The sequence below is a fragment of the Fukomys damarensis genome, unplaced genomic scaffold (assembly GCF_012274545.1).
Source record: "Fukomys damarensis isolate Sample0158 unplaced genomic scaffold, DMR_v1.0_HiC HiC_scaffold_12, whole genome shotgun sequence".
Taxonomy (NCBI): Eukaryota; Metazoa; Chordata; class Mammalia; order Rodentia; family Bathyergidae; genus Fukomys; species Fukomys damarensis.
In genome coordinates, this window is record NW_022900924.1 from 53549102 (window position 1) to 53574639 (window position 25538).

Sequence of the window (25538 nt, forward strand, 5' to 3'; positions counted from 1 at the left end):
CGCCCCGCAGCGCCCCCTTCCTGACAGGGCGCCCGCTCCTGCGCTCGGCCTGCCTCGGCCGGCCGGAGTTGCCATCTGCTGCCCTTTAACTTTTACCCGGAGGCCAGCTCAGCTCCACGCTCCCTCTGCCTAGTGCCCGGCTCCCACGCGTGGTGACTCTCACTGTAGTGTTCTTCTACCGTGGGTCTGATCGTGTCACTACGTGGACTTCGGCAGCATTCATTTTAATAAATGCGCACTTAGCCTGTGGGTACAGACATCCGCACGCACTTCTGCATGTCTAGCACTGGCTACAGGAATATTTAGGGGAACCTGACTCCGGGCAGGTGTCCCGTACTTCTGGGAACTTCCCTTGGGACTTCTGGAAGGTGGGCCGGAGCCTGAAACACGTCCTGCTGTGTGGGGAGCGCTGCACGGGTAGGGGAAGATCCAACACGCGTGCATCCAAGGAGCCCCGCACAGGACAGCTGCCTTCCCCGTGCGTGCCGCAGGGTGCACCTTCCTGTGCCGACACCTCAAGCTGATGGCACTGCTGGTGGCAGGGCGGACACAGCCTGGGCTCTCAGGCCCTTGCTGGGGGAGGAGGGCAGCCTGCAGATGGGGGGGGCGAAGCGGGTTACAGCGCTGAGGCTCTAGGCACTGACACAGGGCAGGAAGCCCTGGCCCAGAAAGAAGCCCTTTCCAGTAGCCGTCACCTTCCCATGCAGCCACCAGCCCGCCGGCCTCTTCTGGGATGTGCGGCCAAGGCCAGTCCCTGGCCTGCGTGCATAGTGGCTGTCGTGTCCCGCCAGGTCCTCTGGCTGCGCTCTCTCTGCCTCCGCACATGCGGGCTGCGGGTGCCCTTCCTTGTGGTGAATTCCTGGAGGCCTCTTAGTTACTGCCATCCCCATTCTACAGAAGAGGACCTGAGCCGCTGGTGCAGGGTCACCTGGCTCTGAACACCAGAGGAGTGAAGCTCGTCTGTCTGGCCTCCAAGATAGGTGGTGAGGCTCTCACCTCAGAATCAGGTGGGGGGTTTTCTGTAGTACTGGGGATTGAGCTCATGACCTTCACACTCTATGTTCCTAGTCTTGTAAATTTTGCAACGGGGATTCAGTAAGTCAGTTGCCCAAGCTGAGGTTACTAGATGTACTTCTGCATGTTAATTTGAATAGATCCCAGAGTGCTGGGATGACAGCGTGCAAAATCCTTTTACTAAACTGAGTCCTGATGCCAGCAGTAGAAACGGACGGATGGGAGTGGGGACTCAGTGGAGGGCTCACTCCCGGTGTGCAGACTGGCCACAGACCATCCTTGGGGGTGTGGGAGAGCCGAGGCTGCCTGACTGACCTGGCCCTGAGGCTCAGGCAGAACCAGGCTCAGCTCTGAACTTGGTCCCCAGCACCACATGGGGGTCTCTGAGATGCGCCCCCGCATGCTCTAGGCCAGCGGAGGCGAACCTGTGCCGCAGTGGGCTGTTCTGATCACTGATCTAAGCCACCTGCTAAAGCAATTCCAAAAGAAATGAACAGACGAGATGCTCCGAAGACGCACAGCCATGTGTGGCTACTCCTGACCCAGTGGCCTTAAGTGCCAGGGACCCCTCAACCCTGATCTCTGCCCTGGCAGGTCCTGCCTTGCCTGGCTGCCGGTTCCTTGTGGGACTGGCCCGCCTTCTTGGGCCAGATGGGCACAGGGGGCCCTGCCCACAGCCAGCCTGTCCCTCCACCTGGCTGGCTCCTTCGCTCCTCACAGCCTAGGCTCTCTGGCCACGGTGCTGGACTGTGCTTGGAAAATGATGAGGGCTGGCACACGGGCACAGCCAGGCGGGGCTGGAGCCCTCAGTCACCAGGTCCTGCTGATTCCATCTCTCATGTTCCTTCTCTGTCCCCACTGTGGTGCCCTCTGCCTCGGTTTCTCTGCCCATAGTTCCAGTCCTGCTTGGGACTCCCGCAGCCACCTCAGGGCAGTGGGTTCCACTCAAGCCCAAGGGACAGTCTGGGACAAAAAGGCACACCCTGGGAGGACCTACTTCCCGGGAAAAACAGAGCAGCAGATGGCTCGGGCAGCTGCTCAGCACCCTGCAGCTCTGGAAGCAGAGTACCTGCCAGCTCTCTTCCTGGTACCCTGGGCCTGAGTGCTATCCACAGACATACACCACCCTCCCTGCCTTCACCGCCTGCTCCAGAGGACCCAGCTGCGCACTGCCAGTGACAAAAGGCGCCTCTGTTGGCCCCAGGGCCTGAAACTGAGCCAGGGCTGCGTGGGGCAGGGCAGCATGGTGCACCTGCAGGCCCGCTCTGGCCAGCCCACCCTCCTCACCAGGCCGTGCCGGGCCAGGGGCCTTTGCAGTCACAGGGCTCCTCCGCCTCCCTGAGCTCACTGTTAGCAGGGACGCTGACAATTACGAAGTCTCACTTGCTGCAGGGAATAAAATCTCACTGAGAAGGCCCCTCTGGGGACAAGGAGCCAGGCTGTACCAGCCTCACTTCCCTCCAGGAGCCAGTGTCCCCCACGCAGACCACCCTCCCTGCACGGCCACACAGGAAGCTTGCGGGTCCACTCCCCACTGTGCCCAAGCCAGGCCATTTTGAGGTTTCTCATGAGGGCCCCCGGAACCCACCCTCTTGCAGGAGTTCGTAAGACTGTTGTAAAGCCACACAGACGATGAGCCTTACCTTTTCTTTTCACTGCACGGGACCTTTTGCTGGAGGCCTGTGACTCGCTGGCCACCCGCCGTGTGGAGCGTCACGGGCTCTGGGGCCCCTTAAGTAGCCTGGCGTCCGTGGGAGCAGCTGCAGAGCCGCAGAGCACAAGGCCCAGCATGCAGCAGGTGCTGGTGTTTTCTGGACCAATGAAGCCCAGGTGCCGGCCAAGCTCTGCCCTGTGCTCACCTTCAGCACCACAAGGTCTCGCAGCTGCGCTCCAGGCGAGGGCGAGCCCTGGTCCCCCGGTGGCGCCCCCATACAGGCTCTCTGTCCCTCTCCGTGGCGGCAGCATGGACCCCGCTGCTGACCCTGTGCCAGGCTCACCGTGTTCTCTGTTCCAGGCAGGAATTCCAGGCTTGGACTGGAGTGAGACCCCCAAGGTCCACAAAGGCAAAGCCAGCCAGAGTTGTCACCACCCGCAGCTCCGGATGGGACGGCAGCCCGGGGCCCAGCCTCCAGGTCAGCCGGGAGTGCTGCTGCAGGGCAGGGTCGGGAGCCAGAGCTCTGGGGTACAGCGGCATTCTGGCCAGGGACAGCAGGGCCCATGAGTCGGGCCTAACAGCGGAAGGTCGAGGCTCTTGTCAGGACCGGGTGGGGGTTCCCTAGCGTTGGCTTCCCTGGTGTCACCGCGACCAGAGTGCCAGTGTGCCAGGCCCTGGACTCAATCCCCAGTGCCGCACAGCCGAGTGACCACAGCAGCAAGCCCTGAGGGGGAAGGTGGAGGGGGAGGCGGCCTCCAGGTTCACGGTCCCACCTGGCCTGATTCCTGCAGGATTTCTTCCTGCAGCTGCCAGCTGCAAAGAGTCAGAAGCCCCACTGATGGGGCCTCACTTTTGCTTTTCAGGTCCCCGAGGTGAGGAAGACGTTTACACCTAACCCCTCAGCCATCTTTCAGGCTTCTGCTCCCCGGATTCTCGACGTGTGACGGCCTGGGGGGCTGTCAGGAGGAGCAGCGGGAGGGAGACAGCGTCCCAGCTCCGCGGCCTCCGGGATGTAGGACTCAGCCCTACCACCAGCAGCGCTGCCAGCCTTCACAGTGGCCCGTCTCCGTCTCCATGCAGACTCCGCCTGTCACCTGCGCCATGCGTGGAGGGGCTGAGGAACCAGGATTAGGTCTCCAACGGCAACGGTGCCGCCGGCAGTGTTTCTCCCCTCTCCAGCCCAACGCGGCGCTGAGAAGGGCCGGCCTTTACCCCACAGCATGGCCCGGACACAAAACTGTAGGGAATGACCACAGTGCCCGCCAACTGCACCAGCCTCGTGGTACCGATACCGGTACCGGTACGGGGTCCCGCTCTGCACACAGCACAAGCCACACCCGCCGCGGAGGCGCAGCATCTCCAGGTCCCCCAGGGAGGCTGCCTGCAGAGAGCCTGGTGCCCTCTCCGCAGGGCTGAGCACAAAGCGCAGGAGTTTCCGGGAAGGAAACCGTGGCTCCTCTTCCTCTCCAGCAATGTCTCGGTTTCCTGCGCACTCGGGCCCCAGGGTGGCATTCAGGTTTCTGAACCACCACAGGCGACACAGGTGGCCGTGTCCCCGGCTGCCGGAGGTGTCCCCTGCCCTCGGAGGTGCTAGCTCTGGCGGGTTGGCCCTCGCCCCACTGCTCGCTTGCTTCGGGGGAGCAGAAGCCACCTGTGCATAGGGCTCGGCTCCAGGCGTCCGCGGTTTGCACGCTCATGTTCTGGGGAAGACGCCTGCTGGGCCTTCTGTGGGAGAGGAGTGGCTTAACTGTACAATCTGACTTTACTAAAATGCAAAAATGTACTGTTTCCATTTCTTTAAATGATAAATATGAGAGTCTCCTCATACTTTTTCTCTCATCTCTGACGACTTTACACAGCTACTGCCAGTACCCTTGGAGGCTCGGCAACCCTGGGCCCTTCTCGCCGTGGCTGCAGGCAGCAGGACGCACCAAACCCACTGCCGCACCCTCGCCAGCCCCATGCAGGAGCCCGGAGGAAACGGATGTGGGCACGGGTCGCCCTGCTCCCCCTCACAGCTGGGCACAGTGGTCCTCGTCTCGGCAAACTCTTCCTCCCTGTGCTCACGGCCCCTCGCCCTGCAATGCTCCCCCATCCCGAGCCTGCACCAGAAGCCCCCCCCCTACCCCGATCCTTCCGGTTCTTTTGCCACAAAGGATGCACGGACTTTGCCGCAGCCTTCAGGGATGGAGAAAGCCTGCTTGTCTTCAGCAGGGCTAAGGCCAGAGCCGAATGAGGGGCCTGACCTCCGCCAGGCCAACTGCTAGCCAGCGCCTCTCTGCAGTGGACTGACACCCCCCGAGGCTCCACACCTGGTGTCCCCTCGCTCACCCGAGCGAGTCCTTGAGTCGTGGGAAGGGAGTGACCCAGCATGACCACCTGCCCCGATGGTGTGGTGTTGGCCTTGCATGCGTGCATGACATGCGTGCTGCCAGCCTGTGACAGGGTTATGGGCTCCCAGACGGGGACCTGGGGAGCTTACACATTTTATTATACTTGCTAAGATTTCTATGTAATAAGCACTTTTGTATTATTTCACTGAAGAAAGCTTTTAAAAAGGAAAAGCAGCCAGGCATGGTGGTGCACGCCTGTAATCCCAGCACTCGGGAGGCTGAGGCAGGAGGATCGCTGTGAGTTTGAGATCAGTCTGGGCTACATAGTGAGTTCCGGGTCAGTCTCAACTGCCTAGTGAGACCCTGTCTCAAAAAAAAACCCAAACAAACAAAAAGGAAAAGCAGTTCCATCTCTTAGGTATTTTAGCCAGAGCAAAGCACTGCACATTATCGGACATTATTTATTCCATAACCAAGGGACCACTGTGGGGCCACCTCAGTGAGTGTGGGCAGGATGATGGCCCCAGATGCAAAGCCCCCAGGGTCCTTCCACAAGTCGAGGGGCCTCAAAGTCAATTATATCAAGGTCCCACCTGAGACTACAGCAGAGCAGCCTGCAACCCCAGCAGGAGGAGGCGCTGCCCCAACAGCGCTGTGGGCCAAACAGGGCCCGTGACACGCGTTGTGCTGTGGCTCCGGCTCAAAACCCAGGCAGATGGCAACCATCCCTCCTCCATCTCCCACTTGGCCTTCTCAACTCTGCCCCTGCGTGAAGCTGCAGAAGGACTGAGCCGCAAGGGGTCCCTGCAGGAACCACTGCCTGCAAAGAACTGAAGCCACGTAAGGACTGTCACGGAGTGACTTCTTCCAGAGCTCCACACAGACCCACTCCACCTCCCACACAAACCAGTTTCTTTGTTGGACAGCGGGAGCTGTTTTCCTCTGCTTTGGCTTTGAGGAAATGCTGGGCTCATTTATGCTCCAAGCTGTCAGAAAAAATTATGCCCAGAGTCAACATGTGTCTTCCAAAAAGACTTTTTTAGACTTTTATGTAACTCTAGTCTTTTATGTTGCAGGGCTGCAAATGCTTTTTGGAAAGAAGCAGAGGAATTAATTTAAAATAAACACAAATAAAAGCCTCTGCCTCTGCCCTACCCCACACTTCTTGACCTAATGTAATAAGCAGCAAGCAGCCTCATTAGAGCCGGTGCTCGCAGCTCAGGAAAACCCATCACAGATGCTAAAAGGTTTATTGTACACTTGATCTTAGCCAAATGGCCGAGAAGTGATTAAAAGGTTTATTGTAGACATCTTGTTACACTATACATGAACACAGGAGGCTGTTACATCATTTAGTATCTTTTTCCAAAAGGAAACTTCCGTAGGCGCTCATACCCAAAACAAAAGTGTCTGTCTCCTCAGCTCTTGCAGCCACAGGGCTGAGCCTGCGCCCGCTCGCACCCAGCCAGAGCTACTCAGCTATTTATCACCAGGCCAGGGCGCCCCTATGGCCCACACCCCACTGTAAAGATTTCTCCTGCACTTGCAACTCTCAGGCTGAATTAGAAGGGTAGATTTAACTCTGCCGTCTGGCTGCTTTACTTCCCACAAACATCTATGGGGCCCATGGAAACTCGAATTACGGCGCTTGTGTAAGTTTCGCTGGCTCTACTCACAGGTTTCGAATATTCACTGAGCAGAAAAGAGCAGGTTTTTGACTGAGACACAGACCGTGTCGGAAAGGCGGGGATGGCGAGCCCCCGCGGCCCGGACACCTGCGGCGGCGCTGCTGCCCGCCCCCCTCTGCGCCCTCCCACAGGTGGCTTTGCTCAGGACGCCTCTGGGCAGCCCGCGCTCTTCTTTCTCCGACTTTAAGGCACTCACAGGTGTTCCTCTTAAACATTTTCTTCCGGGGGGAAAAACCTGACAGGAGGACAGGATGCAGGGCCGCTGACAGGACAGGCATGGCTCGGGGCCCCCAGGCGCATGAGGCGGGGCAGCACAGCTCCTGCAGCTCCCGTACCCGTGTGGAGCTGGGGTGAATCTGCCAAGTCGGGATCTGTGGATCCGTCCACTCCTCACGCACTTGGGTTCCCGGTTAGTTGGGTCTTTTCCGGTTCCCCATCCCTCGACTTGGGTCCCACACTGGCTGCACTGTGCACCTGTGCTCCTCAGATCCACGATCCTGAAGTGTGCAGCCTCCCACCCGGCCCCTCACTGAGTGCGAAGCCCGATCTGCTTCAGTGCAACTCAGTGCAACGCCAGCCAGAGGAGCAACCTTATGCCTGACAGACTTTTCCTCTCCTGGGACGTGGGCCTGAGGCGCCCCCTTGAGCACACCCAGAGGAGTGCAGGACCTGGTAGCTCACGGCCTGGCCCTGCTCCATCTAAACCCTCTTCCACGCCAGGAAACAAGACTCTGTCCTACAAGGTTTCACGTGGAGCAGACACTCTGGTATTACACTCAAGTCAGGGCAAGGCTGCGATGCCCGAGGTACACAGAAACCACCTCTCGGGACAGGAGAGTCACTGCAGTCCCCCACTTCAGACAGCGCTTAAGTCCTGCTTTCCGAGGGCATTGTCCCGGTGTTCACTGATCCTCGTTCAGGATCCCCATGTGTTTGTTTGTGAGGAAGTCCAGAAAGGGAATGTTGCAAATTGCCTGGTGAATGTTACTCACTGTGATTTCTTTGGGAATCCTGGTCCGAAAAACAAAGGGTGTTATCATCAGGTGTATTCTTTTAAGTGTATCTGACAGCAATTTATCAAATTCATACTGGTTTGAATATAAAACATCACCACGGGCAACTACTGGCTGGGGGGCCCCTGCAGGCGCACCCCGACCAGACAGCGTACCTGCTGTGAGACGCCGTCTGGTACCCAACGGCCAGCGCCTGTCTCAGGATATCGCTCACCAGCTGCTCCGTGGCCTACAAGGAAGACACCGTTATTCCCACACAGCCCCTCCAGAAATGCAAAAAGGGATGCATCTGACCCCGTCCCATGTCCAGACTTTTGAAATAACTGCAACTAAGAATCATAACATCCTCCAGGAAGAACTAAGATCTCAGTAACAGACTCAAATGACAGAGGCCATGGTTCTGAGAAGTTACATTTTGGGGTAGCTTTCAGACACTGTAAGGACAGCAGAAGGTGGGGCTGCTGCCGAGGTGTCCCGGCAGTCGCAGAGCATGCAGTGAGGAGCTGCTGAACTGGAACCAGGCTAGATACAGGTGCATGGCCTTGCCATCCGCTCACCCAGGGAGGGCACAGCAGCGGCCGGTTCTCTGCTGTGTCATGCAGAGGACACCCACAGCTGTCTCTGCCTCTCCTAGCCACCCAGAACACCGCCTCACGCCCTGGATGCTTCCTGAAAAGCACCTGAGGCCAGGCTAAAATGCCTGCCATCTGTTCCTTTTCTGTCTTTATCCTTTCCTCAACAGCTGGTGTCACTCGTGGCCGAGTGCTTGCCTAGCACGATCAGGACTCTGGGTCTGACCTGCAGCTCCATAAAACAACTCCCTGCCCCGAGCCCCGGGCCCTCAGAGCCCATTCATCCTGCCCAGTGGCTCCGGCTGCCGCTGCCAGCAGGCACACCTTTAGGATCATGTCTTCTACCACCGACGCGTACACATTCCGGTGCAGTGCCACAGGCTGCAGGGTGATCCCAATCTGGAAGAGAAGAAAGCCACCGTCCCATTTCCACATTTAAAACAGCCTACTTCCAGGAGGCAGACGCTGCCACCTATAGAGAGGTGTGGCGGAGAAGGGCTCCCATCTGCACCAGTCTTCCCTCTCCTGGGTGGGCACTGTTCTCACAGCGGGTCACACTCCAGAGGCACTAGAATCAGCCTAGAGGGCCCTTCCGGAACGAGGCCAGGTAGTCCTGGAAACTGCTCCATCTTTCCTCGCATCCCGTGACAGCAAACAATGCCATTCCCTTTGGTCCCAAGCTGAGTCTCACATGGGAGGATGAACAGCTCTCTCCTGTGTAACAAGGGCGGGGCAGGGCTGTGTTACACCACTGGCAGGCCCTTGGAAGCCATAAAACTGTCCAGGAAAGATTTCCAGCTGAAGCATAACTCGGAAATACTGTAACACACTCTGGAAGGGAAAGGGCTTCTGAGGCAGACAGACAAAGGGCACGGGAAGTAGTAAACTGCTCGTGTCCAGGTGTCCCTGCCCGCAGCCAGTGAGGCCCTGCCTGGGAGGACGGGAGCACAGAGAGAGAGCACACCTGGCTGCTGTGGAAGGAAACCACACGCTGTGGTCACCAGCGAAGTCCAAGTTTAAACGAGGAGAGGAAGAGCTGCGCGCCAGGCACTGGGCCGATTCACCCCCACGGGCCATGCCCTACCTTCTGTGTGATGTCTCCAATGAACTCAGAGCTAGGAGTTGGTGGCAGGTACAATTTCATTTCTTCCTGTTTCTCTTCCTGCTCCTTTTTGATGTTTATCTTTAGTGGCTCTGAGAGGCTGAGGATGTCCACCTCCTCCTCATTCTCTGGTTCTCTTTTCTGAAACTGCTGCAGGTCCTCCAGTTTCCGGCAGAGGTTGTCGGCGGAAGAGAAGGATGACGGGCACTCTAAACGAGAGGTGACCAGTCCTGTCACAGCCGTGCTGTGCATGGACAGTGTGCTCAATTCAGACCCACAGCCCGAGGAAGGTGGCTATGCCTCAAGGGAGCCGACCTCCTTCCCACTCCTGAAGTTCTACAGATCGACCCTGAAGAGAACGAGCACTTCCGAGGGAGAAAAGTGCACACAAAGCCACCCACACAACCGCCACTGAAGCCCACGCAGATGGCACGCAATCCTGACTTCCGCCACAAAACCAGGCCAACCCTCCACTGCAGTGTTAATGACCGAACTGTTTTTTCCTCATCTTTTAAACATGGAAAATTTAGAACGCATGGTACGGAGCACAGAAATCACCCGGTCCTCACTGTTTATGAGGAGCACTATTAGCATTTCAGTGTGCGCTGTGAGCCCAGTCTTTCACGGGGGTTTGGATAAAGCCCGGCAAGGGCGTAAGGCCAATTCTACCACACCTCCTTCACTTTCCAGACGAGGAGGGTCTGAAATGGACCCCCACACCTAGCGAGGTGGTGCCAGGGCAGCTGGTGCCAGCCTTTCTGTTTTACTGACTGGGCTCTTAACTCATCGGTCAGGCGCCTCAACAGAAAGGCTCGTGTATGTAGCGTACTGCACCCAACAGCAACAGCGATGCACAGAGGTCACCAATACGGCCTCTGCAGAGAAGCCTTCATGGAACTGAGAGCAGCGGGGGATGAGGAGGGAAAGGTCATCCTACACAGGGCTCCCAGGAAGCTGCACGCACGTCCCAGAAGGACCCCTCAGGCTGGGAGGCAGAGCTTGTCTTCTATATGAACAGGGCAGCACCTTTCCTCTCTTTTCTTTTCTTGTGCTGGGAACTGAACCAGGGCCTCTTGCCTGCAAGGCAAGTGCTCTACCACTGAGCTGCTCCCCAGCGCTCCCACCCCTTTCCGGTGACAGGCCCTCTGCACTGCCTAGGCTGGCCTCGAACTTGCAATCCTCTTGCCTCAGCCTCCTTCGTGGCCAGGACTTCAGGCTTCATAATCTTGAAGGAAAAACTCAAAATGCTGCTTCTCTCCAAACACTTAATTTTTGGCCTCCGACCCCGGGTAGTGTGCTTCCTGGCTAGGTGTGGAGAGAAAGTGACAGATGAGACACAGGCCCCATCTTGCCCCCGGACACACGTGCCTACGGGGCAGCTCCAGCCTGATGTCCCGGCTCTGGTGACACAGGGGAAACACTTGCGTACAAGCAGCTCCGCGGGGCTGTGTAGCCGGGACCCTTGGCCTCCACACTCACCTGGCTCGCTGTCGATCCGGGTCAGCACGTCCTCGATGGAGTCGCTCTCGCTCCTCAGGCTCTCAGGGTCCGGAGGTGTGTAGCCGTGGCAGCGGCACCAGTGTGCAATGTGCTTAGTTTTAAGGGGAGTCAGGTGGTGAAATCTTGGATTCTTCTCCAGAATTTCTTGCAAGACTTTTCGCATTGTCATTGCTCTTTGCCACTTAAAAAAAAATTTTTTTTGGAACCGTAATTAAATCATTCATCCTAACAGGTGAGTGTTGAAATGAAGCATGCAACCGAAAAACACTATGCTAACTTGCTACAGTCATTCTTGTCTAAGGAAAAAAACTGGACTGCAAAAGGTCGGAGATTTAGCTCAGTGGTGCCACCGCCTGCCTCGAAAGTGCAAGGTCCTGAGTTTGATCCCCTGAACCAAAACAAACAAAAAACCCAAAAAACAAACCTGGGCTATGCTACTCTCCAGAGTGAAAGATAAATAAAAGAGCTTCAGCCGCCTCTCTAAAGCTTATAAAACAAAACAGAAACTCCAAGGTCTCGTCCAAGCTTTCCACCTGGCCTCTCGTCATCCCGCCTTCTCCTCCCCGACCAACCACACTGCTTCCCAGATGCCTCTCTGCACAACCGGCTTCCTTTTTAAGAAAATTTATCCTGGTGCTGGATATTGAATCCAAGGCCCAGCTGCCAGGCAAGCAAGCGTTCCCAGCCCCTTCCCTCTTCTTATAATGCTATTCCCTCTGCCACACTATAAATATCCAATAAATTCTCTAATTCGTGTAATACCTTCAGAACTTTTAGAAAATATGAAAGATGTTTCTACCAGGGCAGGGAAAGTCAGCCTTCCGAAGGCTAGCTGCAGGTCTCTGAGGGATACAACTTTGCTAAGTGCCATCAAATACTCTAAGGGAACAGACTGTAAATCTGATCGCCATCCCAGGACGGCCTGAATGAATATGGCCCGGCTCTCCTCTCCTGCGCTGTCAGCGGTGGCCTGCCTACTGGCCAGGTAGGGAAAGCTTTACCTCGGCAGCTCGCCTTTTCCCAATGTTCCAGCTGTAATACTGCTCCACGGACTTGGCGGAGAAACAGCTGGCATCTTCGCCTAGAACGCACAAACCCCACACACCGAGTCAGTGGTTAGGGCTCAGACTAAATCTCATTTGCTGGGGGCACGGCTGAGTTTCTTCAGACTGCCTTATTAGGTCTGTGTTCACTGTTAGGCAAGTTCAAGTGCAGTGTAACACGGAGGGGATTTTCTCCCTTCAGGCATTGTATTCCTGATGTTCCCTGGGAAATGAGCTTCTCTGGCAGAATTTACTGCCATGAAGCTATCCCTCCCACCCCCTAATACTGAGGATTGAACCCAGGGGTGCTCTACCACTGACCTACATTCCAGCCCTTTTTATATTTTGTTTCAACATAAGAGTCCCACCAAGTTGCCCAGGATGGCTGGCCTTGAACTTCTAATCCTCCTTCCTTAGCCTACTGAGTAGCTCAGATTATAGGCATGAGCTACCCTGCCTGGCTCACAGAGATATTAAGTGCAAGTGGCATGCTAGTAGGAGCCCTGGCCTCATTGCGAACTCACGGAGTGGCCTTGGGCCCTAAGTACCTCTCTGGGCCTCACTATGTTGCTCAGGCTGAACTCGCACACCTCCTACCTTCCTGGTCAGCCTGGCAAGCAGCTAGGATTCTAAGTGTGTGCCACTGTGCCCTGTGTTTTTTTTTAGTGTTACTAGGGATTGAACCAGGGCTTCATACATGCTAGGCAGGCATCCTACCACTGTACTGGATCCCCACCCCTTCCAGGTCTAATATTTTGCATTTGTATCTAAATTATGAAAAAAAAAAACCAGATTTCTGAATAATTTGTTGGGCTAGAAAATTGTCATCGAAAGTTTATTTCAAGCACTTCAAAATCAATCCCTCAAACTTAGAAGAAGAAAAAAAGATAATTTTATTGTTGTTCCCGTTGAAACAGAACGGAGATATTCTGAGCCTGCACACGGTTTGTCTCTCTCATGACCTAAGCGGAAGGTCAGTGCTCTACACCTTGTCCTAAGCGGCCCCTCCCCACCCGCAGGAGGGCTGTCTATACTGCCGCAACCTGGCCCAAGACAGACCACTCAACACGGCAGGGATGCAACAGACTGCTTTTGAGAGTCCCGAAAATGTGCCTCTCCACAGTGAGAACGGAGTTCCAGTGGGAGACCAGTGGTCTTACAGCACAGAGGGGTCTTTATCCCGCCTCCCCACCCAGCTGCGTGAGCCTCGCTGAACCATCTTCCTTCTCATCTGGGAAATGGTGGTGACTATGACACCGGGGCCTGCGGCTAATAAGGTATTACACAGAACAACCTGTATATACGCTGGAGGCAAGTGCTAATTACTTTCCTTACTAACAAACAGTGAAAGCTAATGCAGAGTTTTAATTACATATATAACAACTTATGATTTATATGCAAAAGTAAATGTGGGGCCAGGGATTTAGCTCAGTGGTTTCACTGCCTGCCTCACAACCACAAGAACCTGAGTTTGATCCCCAGGACCAAAAAAAAAAAAAGTAAATGTAAAAAGTTCCTTCAACATCAAGAAGTGAAAATAAAGACTGACCGAATGACCAAAATACTGTGAATTCTCAAACCTCTGAAATCGACCTATCTCTACCTAAGTCCTCCTAAGACAATAACGATCAGTATTAACTTACAATTCCAAGTAACTTAAGCTGACTCAATAACGCCAAGCCATTCAGCTTTAAAAAAACCACATACTCAGTACAACTGTCTTACTTTTTTCAGTTATTAATGGGATCTTCTTTACCACTGCTGTTAAGAGTTGCTGGATAGTCTCCAAATGGTCTATCCTGAGGAGGAGGAGGACAATAAGGCAGTTAGCTGTACATGTGGTGGTTTGCAGTCATGTACATGTAGTTACACGCACAATTCCACCCTCTGCGGTATCCCAGTGAACGGCTGCATGCGCCTGTCCTCCCTCCCAGACCGCCTCTGTAAGGGAGTAGCGCTCCACGCTTAAACAGAAACTAGCGGAGTGAGGTGAAGGGGAAGCGGAAGAAGTGTGATGTACACGCACCTCACAGTCACTGTGTCCAGAAAATATGTACTGATAAAAACAAAGATCTTAAAAAGGCAAAAAAAAAAGTACACAGATCTTTGCAAATTTCACAAATACCACAGATGTTTTATTCGCATTTTAAAAGTAAATAGCGATGTAATCTTGTCACAAGGTGATGGCCCTGGATCAGAAAGGCTGTACCTGTAACGCCTGCTTCAGGGCCGCCACCCTAACATCAGCTACGCTAAGGCTGACCCGCAAAGTGCCTGGTCGGCGGTGCTGGCTCCCGGGAACCTCAGGAAGCACTTCTAGAAGCAGCAATGCCTGTGCATGGCTCCCAAAGAGGCAGCTGTGTAGGCAAGTGTGCGGCTGCCCCTTCCATATGCGAGCACACCTCGGGACGCCTCCTGAGAAACGCCATCCCCACCGCTTCCTTCGTAGCAGCTTAGCCAGTGGGGACCCTAAACCCTACTGGAAGCCCCAGGGCCAAAATCAAGGGCCGCCCCTAAGTCACACAGCACAGCTGCTTAAAGTAAGAACTGGAGCTGTGCAGAGATAGCTCCGCCTCCAGGGCTCACTCCACACACGCTCAGTGCTCACAGGCCTGACACTCAAAGGTCGCCACCGAAATGCCCAAAGCACACCTCCTTCAGAGAGGACTGGAATAATTACTTAATGATGTAGCTTCCCAGCTCAGAACTTTCTTCTGTTTTCACCGCAGTCTGGGCCTCCTTTGAAAGGCAGCTTGGCACCAGGGTTTCTGGTTCAGTCTTCACTACAAGGGAGGGAGAGAGAGACAGAGAAGCATTCAGGGCCGGAGCCCACGGATCCCTTCCACCGTCGATCCAGCTGCTGTGGGGACACAGCCAGGCACAGGAGGGCTTCTGTCATTACAGGGTAGGCACACGAGGAACAGCTTCAGGCGCTTGACAAGGAGAAGATATTAAGATGGCTTTTTAGATATTTCTTTAAGGGCCACCACATGCCACGGAGGCCTACACCCCACCAACAGGGCCACGCTAAACTGCCACACCAGCTGTTCTGCTATTACGGCCTCTTCAATCCCATCTCCCAGCTAAGTTTATTGACTTTCAGCATCACCCCAGTGTTCTGAGAGACAGAAAACAAAAATCAGACCTATTGTGCCTGAAACGGACAAGCCAGTCACATCAGGTTTTTAAAATTATGGGTAGACCATCTTTAACCTGAATATTCCCAATTCTTCAAAGTCTACAACTAAGTACAGATGCCCCAAGTGAAAAATTCCACATCATGAAACTTTGTTTCATGTACAAAATTTAAAATACTGCATAAGATTACCTTCAATGTGTAATAAAATAAAATCTGCTTCATGTTTAGACTGGAGTCCAATCCCCAAGATACTGATGTGTATGCGAAAGCTGTGTTTCAAAGTCTGAACAATGTCTGAAATTTGAAACACTCTAATCCCCAGCATTTTCAATAAAGGGTACGTAACTTCGACTAAATCTACTAATGAGAAGACAGCGGTATGTCAGGCCCAGGACCGCCATGCTCTCCTAGACAGCACTCTGGGCTCAAAAGCCATGGTGCACACTGCTCAGCGCTGGCTCCCGGCTCCACGTGCTGCCCTGCCAATCCGCCATGTACATCGGCGCGGAAGAACCTCTCTGCTGCCATGACAACATCCTCGTAATTTCCTCTGAGCTTTCTTTTTTAACCTTTCACGTTCAGATCTATGATCCAACCTGTTACTTTTGTTTTCCCAAATGGATATGCCTTCTGCATATCCACCTATTGCAGTAGTTTGTGGAAAAGACCATCCTTTCCACATTGAATCTGTCATAAATCAGGTTACTGTATGTATGTGGTTTTATATGCAGTTTTATTAATCTGTCTATTCTTGAGCCAATCTTAGTTTATTTCAAGTTCTATAGCTGTATAATATATGCACAGATTTGGTATGATTTTCCTTTTTTGTTCTTTAAGACTGTCTTGGCTTTTTAGGTATACATGTATGCATACATACATACATACATGTATTTATTTATTTTGGTTTTTTGAGATAGGGTTTTGCTATATAGTTTAAGCTAGCTTTGAACTCACTACCTAGCCCAGGCTGGCTCCTCCTGCCTCAGCCTCCAAGTGCCGAGATTGCAGGTGTATGCCATGATGGCCAGCAATCTGTATTTTCATACATATTTTAGAGTATTCAATATCTACACACAAACACCCCCATGCACCCTGCTATCGCTACCAATATTATAGCAATTATGGTTAAGACTATTCAGTTCATGTCATCTTTTTTGTGGACAGCTGATAGCATTCGAATCTTTCAATAAAGAATAATATATTCATGTTATTTAAATCCTTTAAATTTCTCTCAGAAATGTTTAGCAGACTGTTTTTAGTGTTGTCTCAGCTTTCCTTATTTTTATTAACTGATGTCTGGTATTTCTGGTACTGCCATCAATGTTTCCTTTCAATTTAATTATCTAATCATTGTAGCTAGTCGATAGAAATTCAAATCATTTTCCTATCTGTGTTGACTTAAGTGACCTTGCTAATTTTCCTGCTGTAAGTGCACATTCCCCTTAATCCTAGTAATTCTGAGACCAAGAAATAAGGAATTCTTCAAAAAAATGAAAAAGCTCAGATTCTCCAGTTCTGCAGTCTACTCACTTTCACGTGGCAGTTGAACGATTATGAAATTATGTAATCAGAGCATTTTCAGGTTGGGGCAGCTCTTCCACTAAATCAGTGAACAGGCCCTCAAATACACATAACAGCCCCAAAGTGAAAACAAATCTCATGTCCCTCAACAGGAGAAAAGACGGATTTCTTCATTGGTGAGTTTTCCCCCAGTGTAGAACATGGGAACTGCACAACCAAGAACATCGATCACAGAAACTGTCCAGTGAACGACACCAGTCAATCTACAGTAACAGAATCACGAGTGCTGTCCACGGAGGGTAGGAATGGACTGGAAAAGGTATGTATGTATCATGCAAACTGCTGTGTCTTGAATGTGGTATCATTCACATGGGTTTGTACATTTATGAGCTCATCAAATGGAACACATTTTTTTTTTTGTACCAGGGATCAAACTTGGGACCTTGTACTTGCGAATCAGGCAGCAGAACCACTAAGCTAAATCCTTGGCTCCACTGAATTATTTTGTTTCACTGACCATTTACTCCAATTAGAATCAAAAGAATTTCTCTGGCCTTAGCCAAAATAACCTCAATTGGTGTCAGTGTGAGGCAGGCCCGACAGGTCCCTCCCACTGGGAAGCACTGTTCCGGCCCAACACCAGCACTGTCACGGGTTCTCTTCTAACAGGGATGCAAGCACTTTGCTACAAGGGCCATATGCCTTCTGCAGGAACCACACTCTGCAACTGAAGGACAGTATGCAGATAAGTGGGCCTGGCTATGTGCAAAAGCTTTATTTATAAACCAGGCAGTGGATCTTGATCACCTAAGCCCCGCTTTAGACGAACATTCGTCAATGACAAATCTACCTCTTCCCAAGACCCTCTCAGGATCCCAACACACCAGAGAAGTCCTGCACAGTTGGGGAGATGTTCTTCTAACTCCAACTTCACTACTCTCTAGACCTGGGAAGCATATACTCAGTATCTCCAAACTTGCTTCCTCATCTGCACCATGGACGTAACAGGTCCGCCTAAGTCCTGGAATAAGAACTGGTGGTTTATCCATACAAAGCAGCGAGCAGGGCCTGGTCCTGAAGGCTTGAAACACATGGTAGTTTCCACTATGTCTGGATTGGTTACAGAGGGCGAGTGTGCCGCTCTGACCAACTGCATCACTTTATTCTGGTCAGGAAGATCCCCTCCCAGGCTGCCCAAGCCTGGTCCTTTTGTCACATCTGTGCTCTCCCACCTCTCCAAACAAGCCCTCTGAGTCCTCACCTCTACTGCCCTGTCCCCTTAACCTGCCATGCCCTCTTGACCGCTCCACAGAAGACGCTCCACTCTGGTTCAGTTTGGTGTAAAATCCACGCCCACACAAAGTCCTGCTCCCTCTACAGCCCAACACTGATGAGGCATCCTAGACAGCAATGTTTCAGCAATCATTTTCCACTCCACTTACCTTCCATCTATCAAGTATTGCTTGCTGTTTACTGTAATTCTCTTCAACCTCATTATACAATTTTGGAAGGCAAAAATCATTCTGCATTTCCTTCAATGTCTAGATAAGCAGTCAGTACCTACTTGTCAAGTGACTGACTCACAGATGGTGAAAATTTAAAGGACTCAGATAAGAGTCAGATCTTAAGAGAACCTTGAGATCTCGCATACCTTTTGCAACACTTGCTGGAGCAGAGCTGGGGACAGCTGGAGCTGGGGCAGCCACAGGCAGAACAGGAGGGGATTTGCTGGTAGAAAATGACTGCACCACTAAAGGGCAAGAAAGGAGGAAGAGAAAACAGAGACAGAAATTGTTTTTAATAACACATATGTGGCAGCCCCATATTTTCACAAACAGAACAATCTCAGGCCAACAGGAATAATAAGGGTCATTCTTTGATACAGTGATTTAAGAAGCTTGGCTGTTTATTATTAATAACAGAGTAACTGAGCTCTATCCTCAACTGTCACAGTGGAGAAGCTTCTCAGTAAACTAAGAAAAAGCCAATTTCAACATTCACAAATGCTGGAAATGTTCCTCCTTGACTCAACTTTAGAAATGAGCTGCTATTTAGAACCAACAGGTTGTGCTTTTAGCCCTAGAGTGGGTGCTCCAGAGTCCAAGGTACCAGGGCTGGGCTTCAGCAGCAAAAGGACAGGCTGTGCAAGGCAAAGGCCGGCAGCCACGGGAGGAACACAAACTTCTCCCAAGACCGAGCTGGTGGTGGCCCACGGCGGGGGACATACCTTTATTCACAGGCATCAGTATGGTCTGCACCCCTCCAGAGGTGTTCACGCTGAGAGGCTTGAGCTGGCTAGGGATTGTCAGGACGGCCTGCTGCGGACTGGACTGACTGGAGTGAATCTTTAACAACCCTACAGTAAATGGGAAGACAAAGCCAAGGCGAAGAAAGATGGTCCCTTTACATCGCTGTTCTCTCTGCCACTCGTGTTTTCTCCCAGGAGGAAGTTCTGGGACATTCACCCTTTTAGTAAATAAAGCATTGGCAGCAGGAGGCCACAGACACTGAAGAGTTCACAATGAAACAGTGATGTGACAGGAATAATTAATTTTTAAACTGTCCCTGTCCTACAATCATAAAGTAACACAGAAAATTTCACAAACAGGTTAAACAGAAAGGACCAAAAACACCCACCTGAAGTTCTACTGCAGATGATCAGTATTAACATTCTCAGATAATTCTCCACATTTCTTTTCTTTCCTTTTTTTTTTTGATACCAGGGATTGAACTCGGGACCTTGGCCTTGCAAGGTAGGCGGCAGCACCGCTGAGCTAAATCCCCGACCTTCCATGTTTATTTTCTGTGACACTTTTTAGCTCAGTAGCACCATGCCTGCCTTGCAAGCACAAGGTCCTGAATTCGATCCTGGTACCAAAAGAAAAAATGAGTAGAACTTAAAGCAGGAACAGGGAGAGGGAAGGGTGTTCATTACGATAATCATTCCTTGTATTTCTACTTCTACTCTACTGCCTAACTGGGTCTCCAACAAACACTGTGTAGAACATGCACACCAATACTACAACTTGGCCAGTTTTAAATGGGAGGTGGGAACTGTGGAAAATTTTTTTTTCCTCTATCGAAAAACTGGGTAAGACACAGGCTTGTACAGAGCCACATTCAGAATAACACCTTATCCAAAAACAGGAAGGCGTGTGTGAGTGTGAGCGAATCTTTCTATAAATCAGCAGGTAAACTGGTTGTTACCAATCTGTAACAAGATTGTACACAGAAATTAAGATTGTTTAGAAGCTTTTGTAACAGTTTGACATTGCTGGGACAATTACAAAAAATGTAACTTGTTTTTCAGAGCTCTTCAGATTTTAACACAAAGGATTATAGATTGAAAACAAGAGCAATGGCAGCAGCTTTCTATAATCACCGCTATGAACCAGGCGACATCGTACACAGGCACACGACCCAGGCAGACCCCCACTCCTGAGGGAGGTGTCGTCCCCTCACTGCCCAGGTCAGAGTGGAACGAGTTACATTAACTGAGGCGATGTGGCCTCAGAATTTGTCTCTATGTTATTCAAAGTAAAAGGTACATTTTGGGGGGACACTTAGTGTAGGCAAAGATATCATAAGCATTTATGAGAGCAAAGAAATATATGCTGTGTTCTGTAATGAGCTTCATTCAAAATCATCACTAATAAAAAAGAAATAGATTCTTTAAAGAGAACAAGCTCTCAACGCTCCATGAAATTACATTATGAAAACAATAAAATACCCAGTAGGGTTCTAGGTGGCTATGGTTTTATTGTATCATTTAAAAATTATTATTCAAACTAGAAGTGAAAAGGATGTTTTACTTTTTCTGTGGTACTGGGGACTAACTCCAGGACCACTCCACCACTGGGCTACAGCCCGTTTTACTTTTTGAGACAGGGTAGGCTGCCCAAGCTGGCCTCAACTTTCGATCCTCCTGCTTCCCAAAGAGCTGGGACTACAGGCATGTACCACCAAGCCCAGCTCTGGGTTGTTTTTTAATAGCTTTTTATATTTTTTAAGATCTTTCAAAAAGATTCTATCCCAAAAAGAGCAAGAGAAAGAGACGTACTGACCTGACACTGTGGCCTTCCCAGAGACAGGGTTTGGGGTGGACACCAGGGACGCTGCGCTGACCACAGCAGGAGCCGCGGCCTTGCAGGTTCCCACAGTGGCCTGGCTCACACACACCTGCGTCTGCCCGGCAGTTTTCATCACAGGACCGACAGAAGATGAAGAGCTGGGGACTGTTCCTTCGGACTGCTCAGCCACAGGGCCAGAATGAGGGGACAAAGAAGAGAACAGCATTAACTTACGTAGAGCAGTGACTGCAGCACGACAAATATGAATTACCGCATGTTACTGCCTACTTGGCAAATGTCACACCATTTCCAATGATCCACAATTTCAGATCTCGTGGACCAGACCAGACAAGTTGAGGAGTATTGCAGGGTTACCACATTAAGAAATACTCACCACTTACTATATCACTTTATAGAATGCTATTTCACCACCATTTTTTCTCAAAAAATTTTAAAAAATGAAATAAAAATCAGACTTATGAAAAATTCACCACAACGTTTCATAGTCTATCACTTCATTCAGGAGACATCCACATGGCTGCAGCAGGCTAAATCTAAATGTCGGGGTTCAGAGGTACAAGCCATCGAGGAGGAGAGGGTCATCGAGTATGATCAGTGCTACAGCCGCCACAGGTGTGTGTGTGGCCCCCACATAAGACACAGGGACGCTGCTGCTTCTACCGAGGCCAGCCTGGGCTACATGGTGAGTTCAAGGCCAGCCTGGACTGCACAGCGACACCCTGTCTCAATGCCACCCGAGTATGGAGAAACTGAAGCCCTCATTTATCACTGGTGGGAATGCAAAATGGTACAGGTGCTGAGAACAGTCAGCCAATTCTTCAAAAAATTAGACATGAGTTACTTACTGTATGGGCCAGCAGTTCCATCCCTAGCTACACAGACAAGAGAAATGAAAACAGTATGTTCATACAAAAACTTGTGCATAAATTTTCATAGGTCGTAAAGTAGAAAACCAAATGTCTGTCAAACCGATAAACGGATAAACAAAATGCAGTAGATCCATAAAAGAGTGTTACTTAGCTATAAAAAGGAATGAAGTACTACGAAATGGATGAAACTTGAAAATGTTAAAGTGCACGAGGACCATGTTGGTATGAAAAGTCTGTAAAGGGCAAAATGGTCCGGAAAGAACAATCAGTGGTTGCTCAGGGCTGGGGGAGGGGCCGGAAGTGAATGGTACTAGGTATGGGCTTCTTTTGGGACAATAAAAACCGTTCTCAGCTTAGATGATCAGAGTCGCACAAGCTTGTGAACACAATAAACACCACTGAAGTCATAACAAAGAGGGAAATCTTATGGCATGTAAATTATAATTCAATTTTTAATTTATGTTTGTTTTAAATTTTTCATTCTTTCATTCATTCATTCAGAGACAGGGTCTTGCTACATAGCCCAGAATGGCCTCAAACTCACAACCCTCCAGGGCTAGGGATTTAGCTCAGTGGTTCAGCTGCCTGACTTCCAAGTGCAAGGTCCCAAGTTCAATCCCTGGTACCAAAAACAAACAAACTCACAACCCTAGATGACAGAAGTGTGCCATGATGTGTAGCTACTGAGTTTTCTAAAAAGCAGTATTTCTATTCTTGAAAAAGGCGCACTGGTGCACCTGCTGCGTGTCTTCCTCATGCTCATCTGCCATCGTGTTTTATCAAGACTTCCTCGCCACATCGGTGCTCACCTGCTGTGCAGGCCCGTTTGCTGAGAGGGCCACCGCGGGGGAAGCAGCCGCTGTGATAACCCCTCCTGCTACTCGCAGCATGGTGGTCCCAGGCTTTGAGAGTTGGGAGGTGGCCGGCACAGATTTCAAGGTGCTATCGGATATTTTCATTAGCGATGCTTGTCCCCCAGGGGCTGCCTGCAGAAACAGAACAGGCAGAAGTGACGGACACCCGATTTTTCCGTACCTGCATTTGAGAACTCGGCCAAGGAAGCCTTGCTAATCGAGACTGCAGGAGGTGCTTGTGCAGCTTTCCTACAAGCCTAAATTTTATGACCTGGGACCTAGGAAGTTCCCTTACCACTAATTCAGAACAAGAAACGCTGAGTACACAGGCGCCGGAAGCATGCTGCCTGTGACGACGGCACGACACCGAGTACACCCTTCTCCCTTTTGTCGGCTGTATCTGGTAAGTTTTGGACATTCAGCAATAGGATCTTCGCAGAGATGATTATGGTGCCCCTCACTCAATCAAAGTTCTGTCCTTCTGAGTATATCGAAGAATGCTGTAGAAACACGGCCTGGCTAAGAATTTAGCTCAGTGGCACCGTGCCGTGCCTGGCTCACAAGTGCAAGGTCCTGAGTTCGATCCCCAGTACCAAAAACGAAACAAAGAAACACGGTCCGTGGGCAGAGGGTACAGCTTAGTGGTAGAGCACTTGCCCAGCATGTGCAAAGCTCTTGGTTTGATCCCCAGTACCACAAATGAAGAACCGTGCCCCAAAACCATTAGAACACTCACTCACTGAATGGGTATCATGACTACATCACCTGTCCCACTATTCAAGGTCTCTTACATGAAGTCCCATAAGAGAAATTTTATAATGAAGTATCAAGAAGTCTGATTCTTCTAAGAAATAATACTATTGTTTTGCACAAATAATGTGGCTTTTTTTCTTTTTTCTTTTCACCAGGGATCGAACTCAGGTCCTTGCGCTTGTGAGGCAGGTGGCGGCACCACTGAGCTATAAATCCCCGGCTCTTAATGTGATTTTTTTAAAGACCTGGTCATGCTTCTCATTTTTCTTTTGCTGTCAAATTTACACCTTGTAACTGTACAGGCACCCAATGCTTGCATATCTGAATAACATTCAGCTGTACTTTCTTATTCTACTTATATTTTCCAAAACCTCAAGATTTATTCTTTTTTTCTATACTATTTTGTCATTCACTTTTTCATGCAACCTTAATTTCTTTCAAATTTCTTAAGAGTCTGTGAAGGCACAAGGTATAAATCTGTAGTTAAGCACCATGGTCACGTGTCAGGGGTGTGTGCAGGCATGTACTTACCTGTGTAAACAAGGTGGTTTTCTGTCCAGAGATAACTTTCAATGTCTGCTGTCCTTGTGCAGAAGAGGAGCTGACTCCCAGTGCTCCTTGGACCACTGATCCAGCAGCCAGATGTTTACCAGATGTCTGGGGTGAGGGCTGGCCAACTAAAAATGTGCCCTAGTTAGGGAGAAACAAACCAACCCAGGAACTTGTTAAATTCAAATATAGATTACTCTGACCGCTTAAATCACAAAGTACAAGTTACAAGCTACAATAGTCTTCTCTTCATTCTGCAACTACTCAGTCAAAATCACTGAATCAAACTAATTCAAATGCCATGACTTGGTACTATTACTTTTGCTAAGTCATTCCAAGCAAGAACAAAATTCCAACTGTGTATTAACACATTTATCACCTCACAGATTTGGGAGGCAATGATCGTAGTGGAAATTTTTCTTTGAGGCAGAAACATCTGGGTTTAAACCCAAATTCTACCATTAGTTTAGCAGGGTTGTCTTAGAATTATTCAGGTCTTTCTGAATCTGTTTCCTCATCTCTCAGACAAATCAACTCCCAAATAACAGATTTACAACGTGGCTAAAATGTCAGTAAACCAATGACAATTAAAGGTAACTATGAGATAGCAAGATGATTTAAAAGATCAGGCACAAACGCGCAGACCTGGGGAGTTTGCTTGAGGATGTAGGATGTGTATGTCAGGTGCTGGGAAACCCCGCCAGGGCTGGCAGCACTCTGTGTCCCTCCTGCTGCAGCACCTCCTCCGCTGCTGCCTCCGCCTCCCCCACCTGCACCACCACTGCTGGCCGCTGAGCTTGACTGCAGGTCTGCAAAGTACAACGAATGACAGCGGATCAAAGCCAAAGTCTGACAGAAAAAAGCAGCTGCGTCCAGTGAGATGCTTTCCTTCTAGCACCATTCCCTCCCCTCTCCCATCTTTCCCCTCCTCTTCCGTAATCTGTCTACTGGGCGACAAGAGTAGCAGGACTTCCTAGAGTTCGCAAATGAGATTAGAGTCTACCACAGACTGAGCCTATGCAATCCGGAAACTTGAAATCCAACTTTTTGAGCATTATTAATGTGTGGACTAGGGTGGTCAACTGATAGTCTATGCAAATAAAAATGCTGAAATCCCAAGCACCTGTCATCCCAAGCATTTCTGGATAGGGAACACCCAACCTGTCTTTTCCACTGAAGGGCAGCTGGTCACATTCCAGATCTAGGTACAACAAAGAATTTATCTTTGACAAGTAGTTAGACTTGGCTGTGGGAGAACACAAGTCTGACACTATTTTCTAGCCAAGTACTTTAATCAAATCCCTCCACTAATAATGATTCCAGGGTCTCCTTCTTTTTGCTCTTCAAATCTCACCTCAGAGTCTACGGCTTCTACTTCTGCTCTGATAATGTCAGTGGTACATTATAATACATTATGATACAAAGGACATGAGCTACCTGGGCCACAAATACTCAACTTCCTTTCCAACCTCAATTCCTCTTTCTTTTTCATTTTCTTTTTTCCTTTTTTTTTTTGGTTTTTTGAGACAGGGTCTCACTATGTAGTTGAGACTGACCTGGAACTCACTATGTAGTCCAGGCTGGTCTCAAATTCACAATGACCCTCCTGCCTCAGCCTCCCCAGTGCTGGGATTACAGGCATGCACTACCACGCCCGGCATCACTGACTATTTCTGGGTGAATTTTGGAATACTTATATTGCCCTTTTTCATCTAACTTTGTGACACTCCACTGCTTTGGGCTGCAGAAAAACAAAACCAGACTGAGAGAGGGGCAAGGACTCACCACAGACAATAAACAGATGGTGCCCACTTACATTGGATTTGGCAATGCTGGTTAATTT

The 25538-nt window shown here is 50.5% G+C and overlaps 1 protein-coding gene across 7 annotated transcripts in view; it reads right to left on the bottom strand.

Moving 5' to 3' along the window:
- Positions 1 to 6258: 6258 nt before the first annotated feature.
- Yeats2 (YEATS domain containing 2) overlaps positions 6259 to 25538 on the bottom strand; it is an 82993-nt gene continuing 63713 nt past the window's right edge. For all 7 annotated transcript variants that reach the window (XM_010624280.2, XM_010624282.2, XM_019207520.2 and 4 more), the window contains 14 exons: positions 24341 to 24504; positions 23678 to 23836; positions 22349 to 22525; positions 20644 to 20827; positions 18807 to 18935; positions 18231 to 18329; positions 14600 to 14702; positions 13645 to 13718; positions 11878 to 11957; positions 10856 to 11057; positions 9359 to 9585; positions 8599 to 8673; positions 7858 to 7931; positions 6259 to 7700 (listed from right to left, as the gene is read on the bottom strand). In XM_010624280.2, the coding sequence (XP_010622582.1) occupies positions 7592 to 7700; positions 7858 to 7931; positions 8599 to 8673; positions 9359 to 9585; positions 10856 to 11057; positions 11878 to 11957; positions 13645 to 13718; positions 14600 to 14702; positions 18231 to 18329; positions 18807 to 18935; positions 20644 to 20827; positions 22349 to 22525; positions 23678 to 23836; positions 24341 to 24504 (1856 nt within the window). In that variant the 3' untranslated portion in view covers positions 6259 to 7591. The remainder of the gene's footprint in view (positions 7701 to 7857; positions 7932 to 8598; positions 8674 to 9358; positions 9586 to 10855; positions 11058 to 11877; positions 11958 to 13644; positions 13719 to 14599; positions 14703 to 18230; positions 18330 to 18806; positions 18936 to 20643; positions 20828 to 22348; positions 22526 to 23677; positions 23837 to 24340; positions 24505 to 25538) is intronic.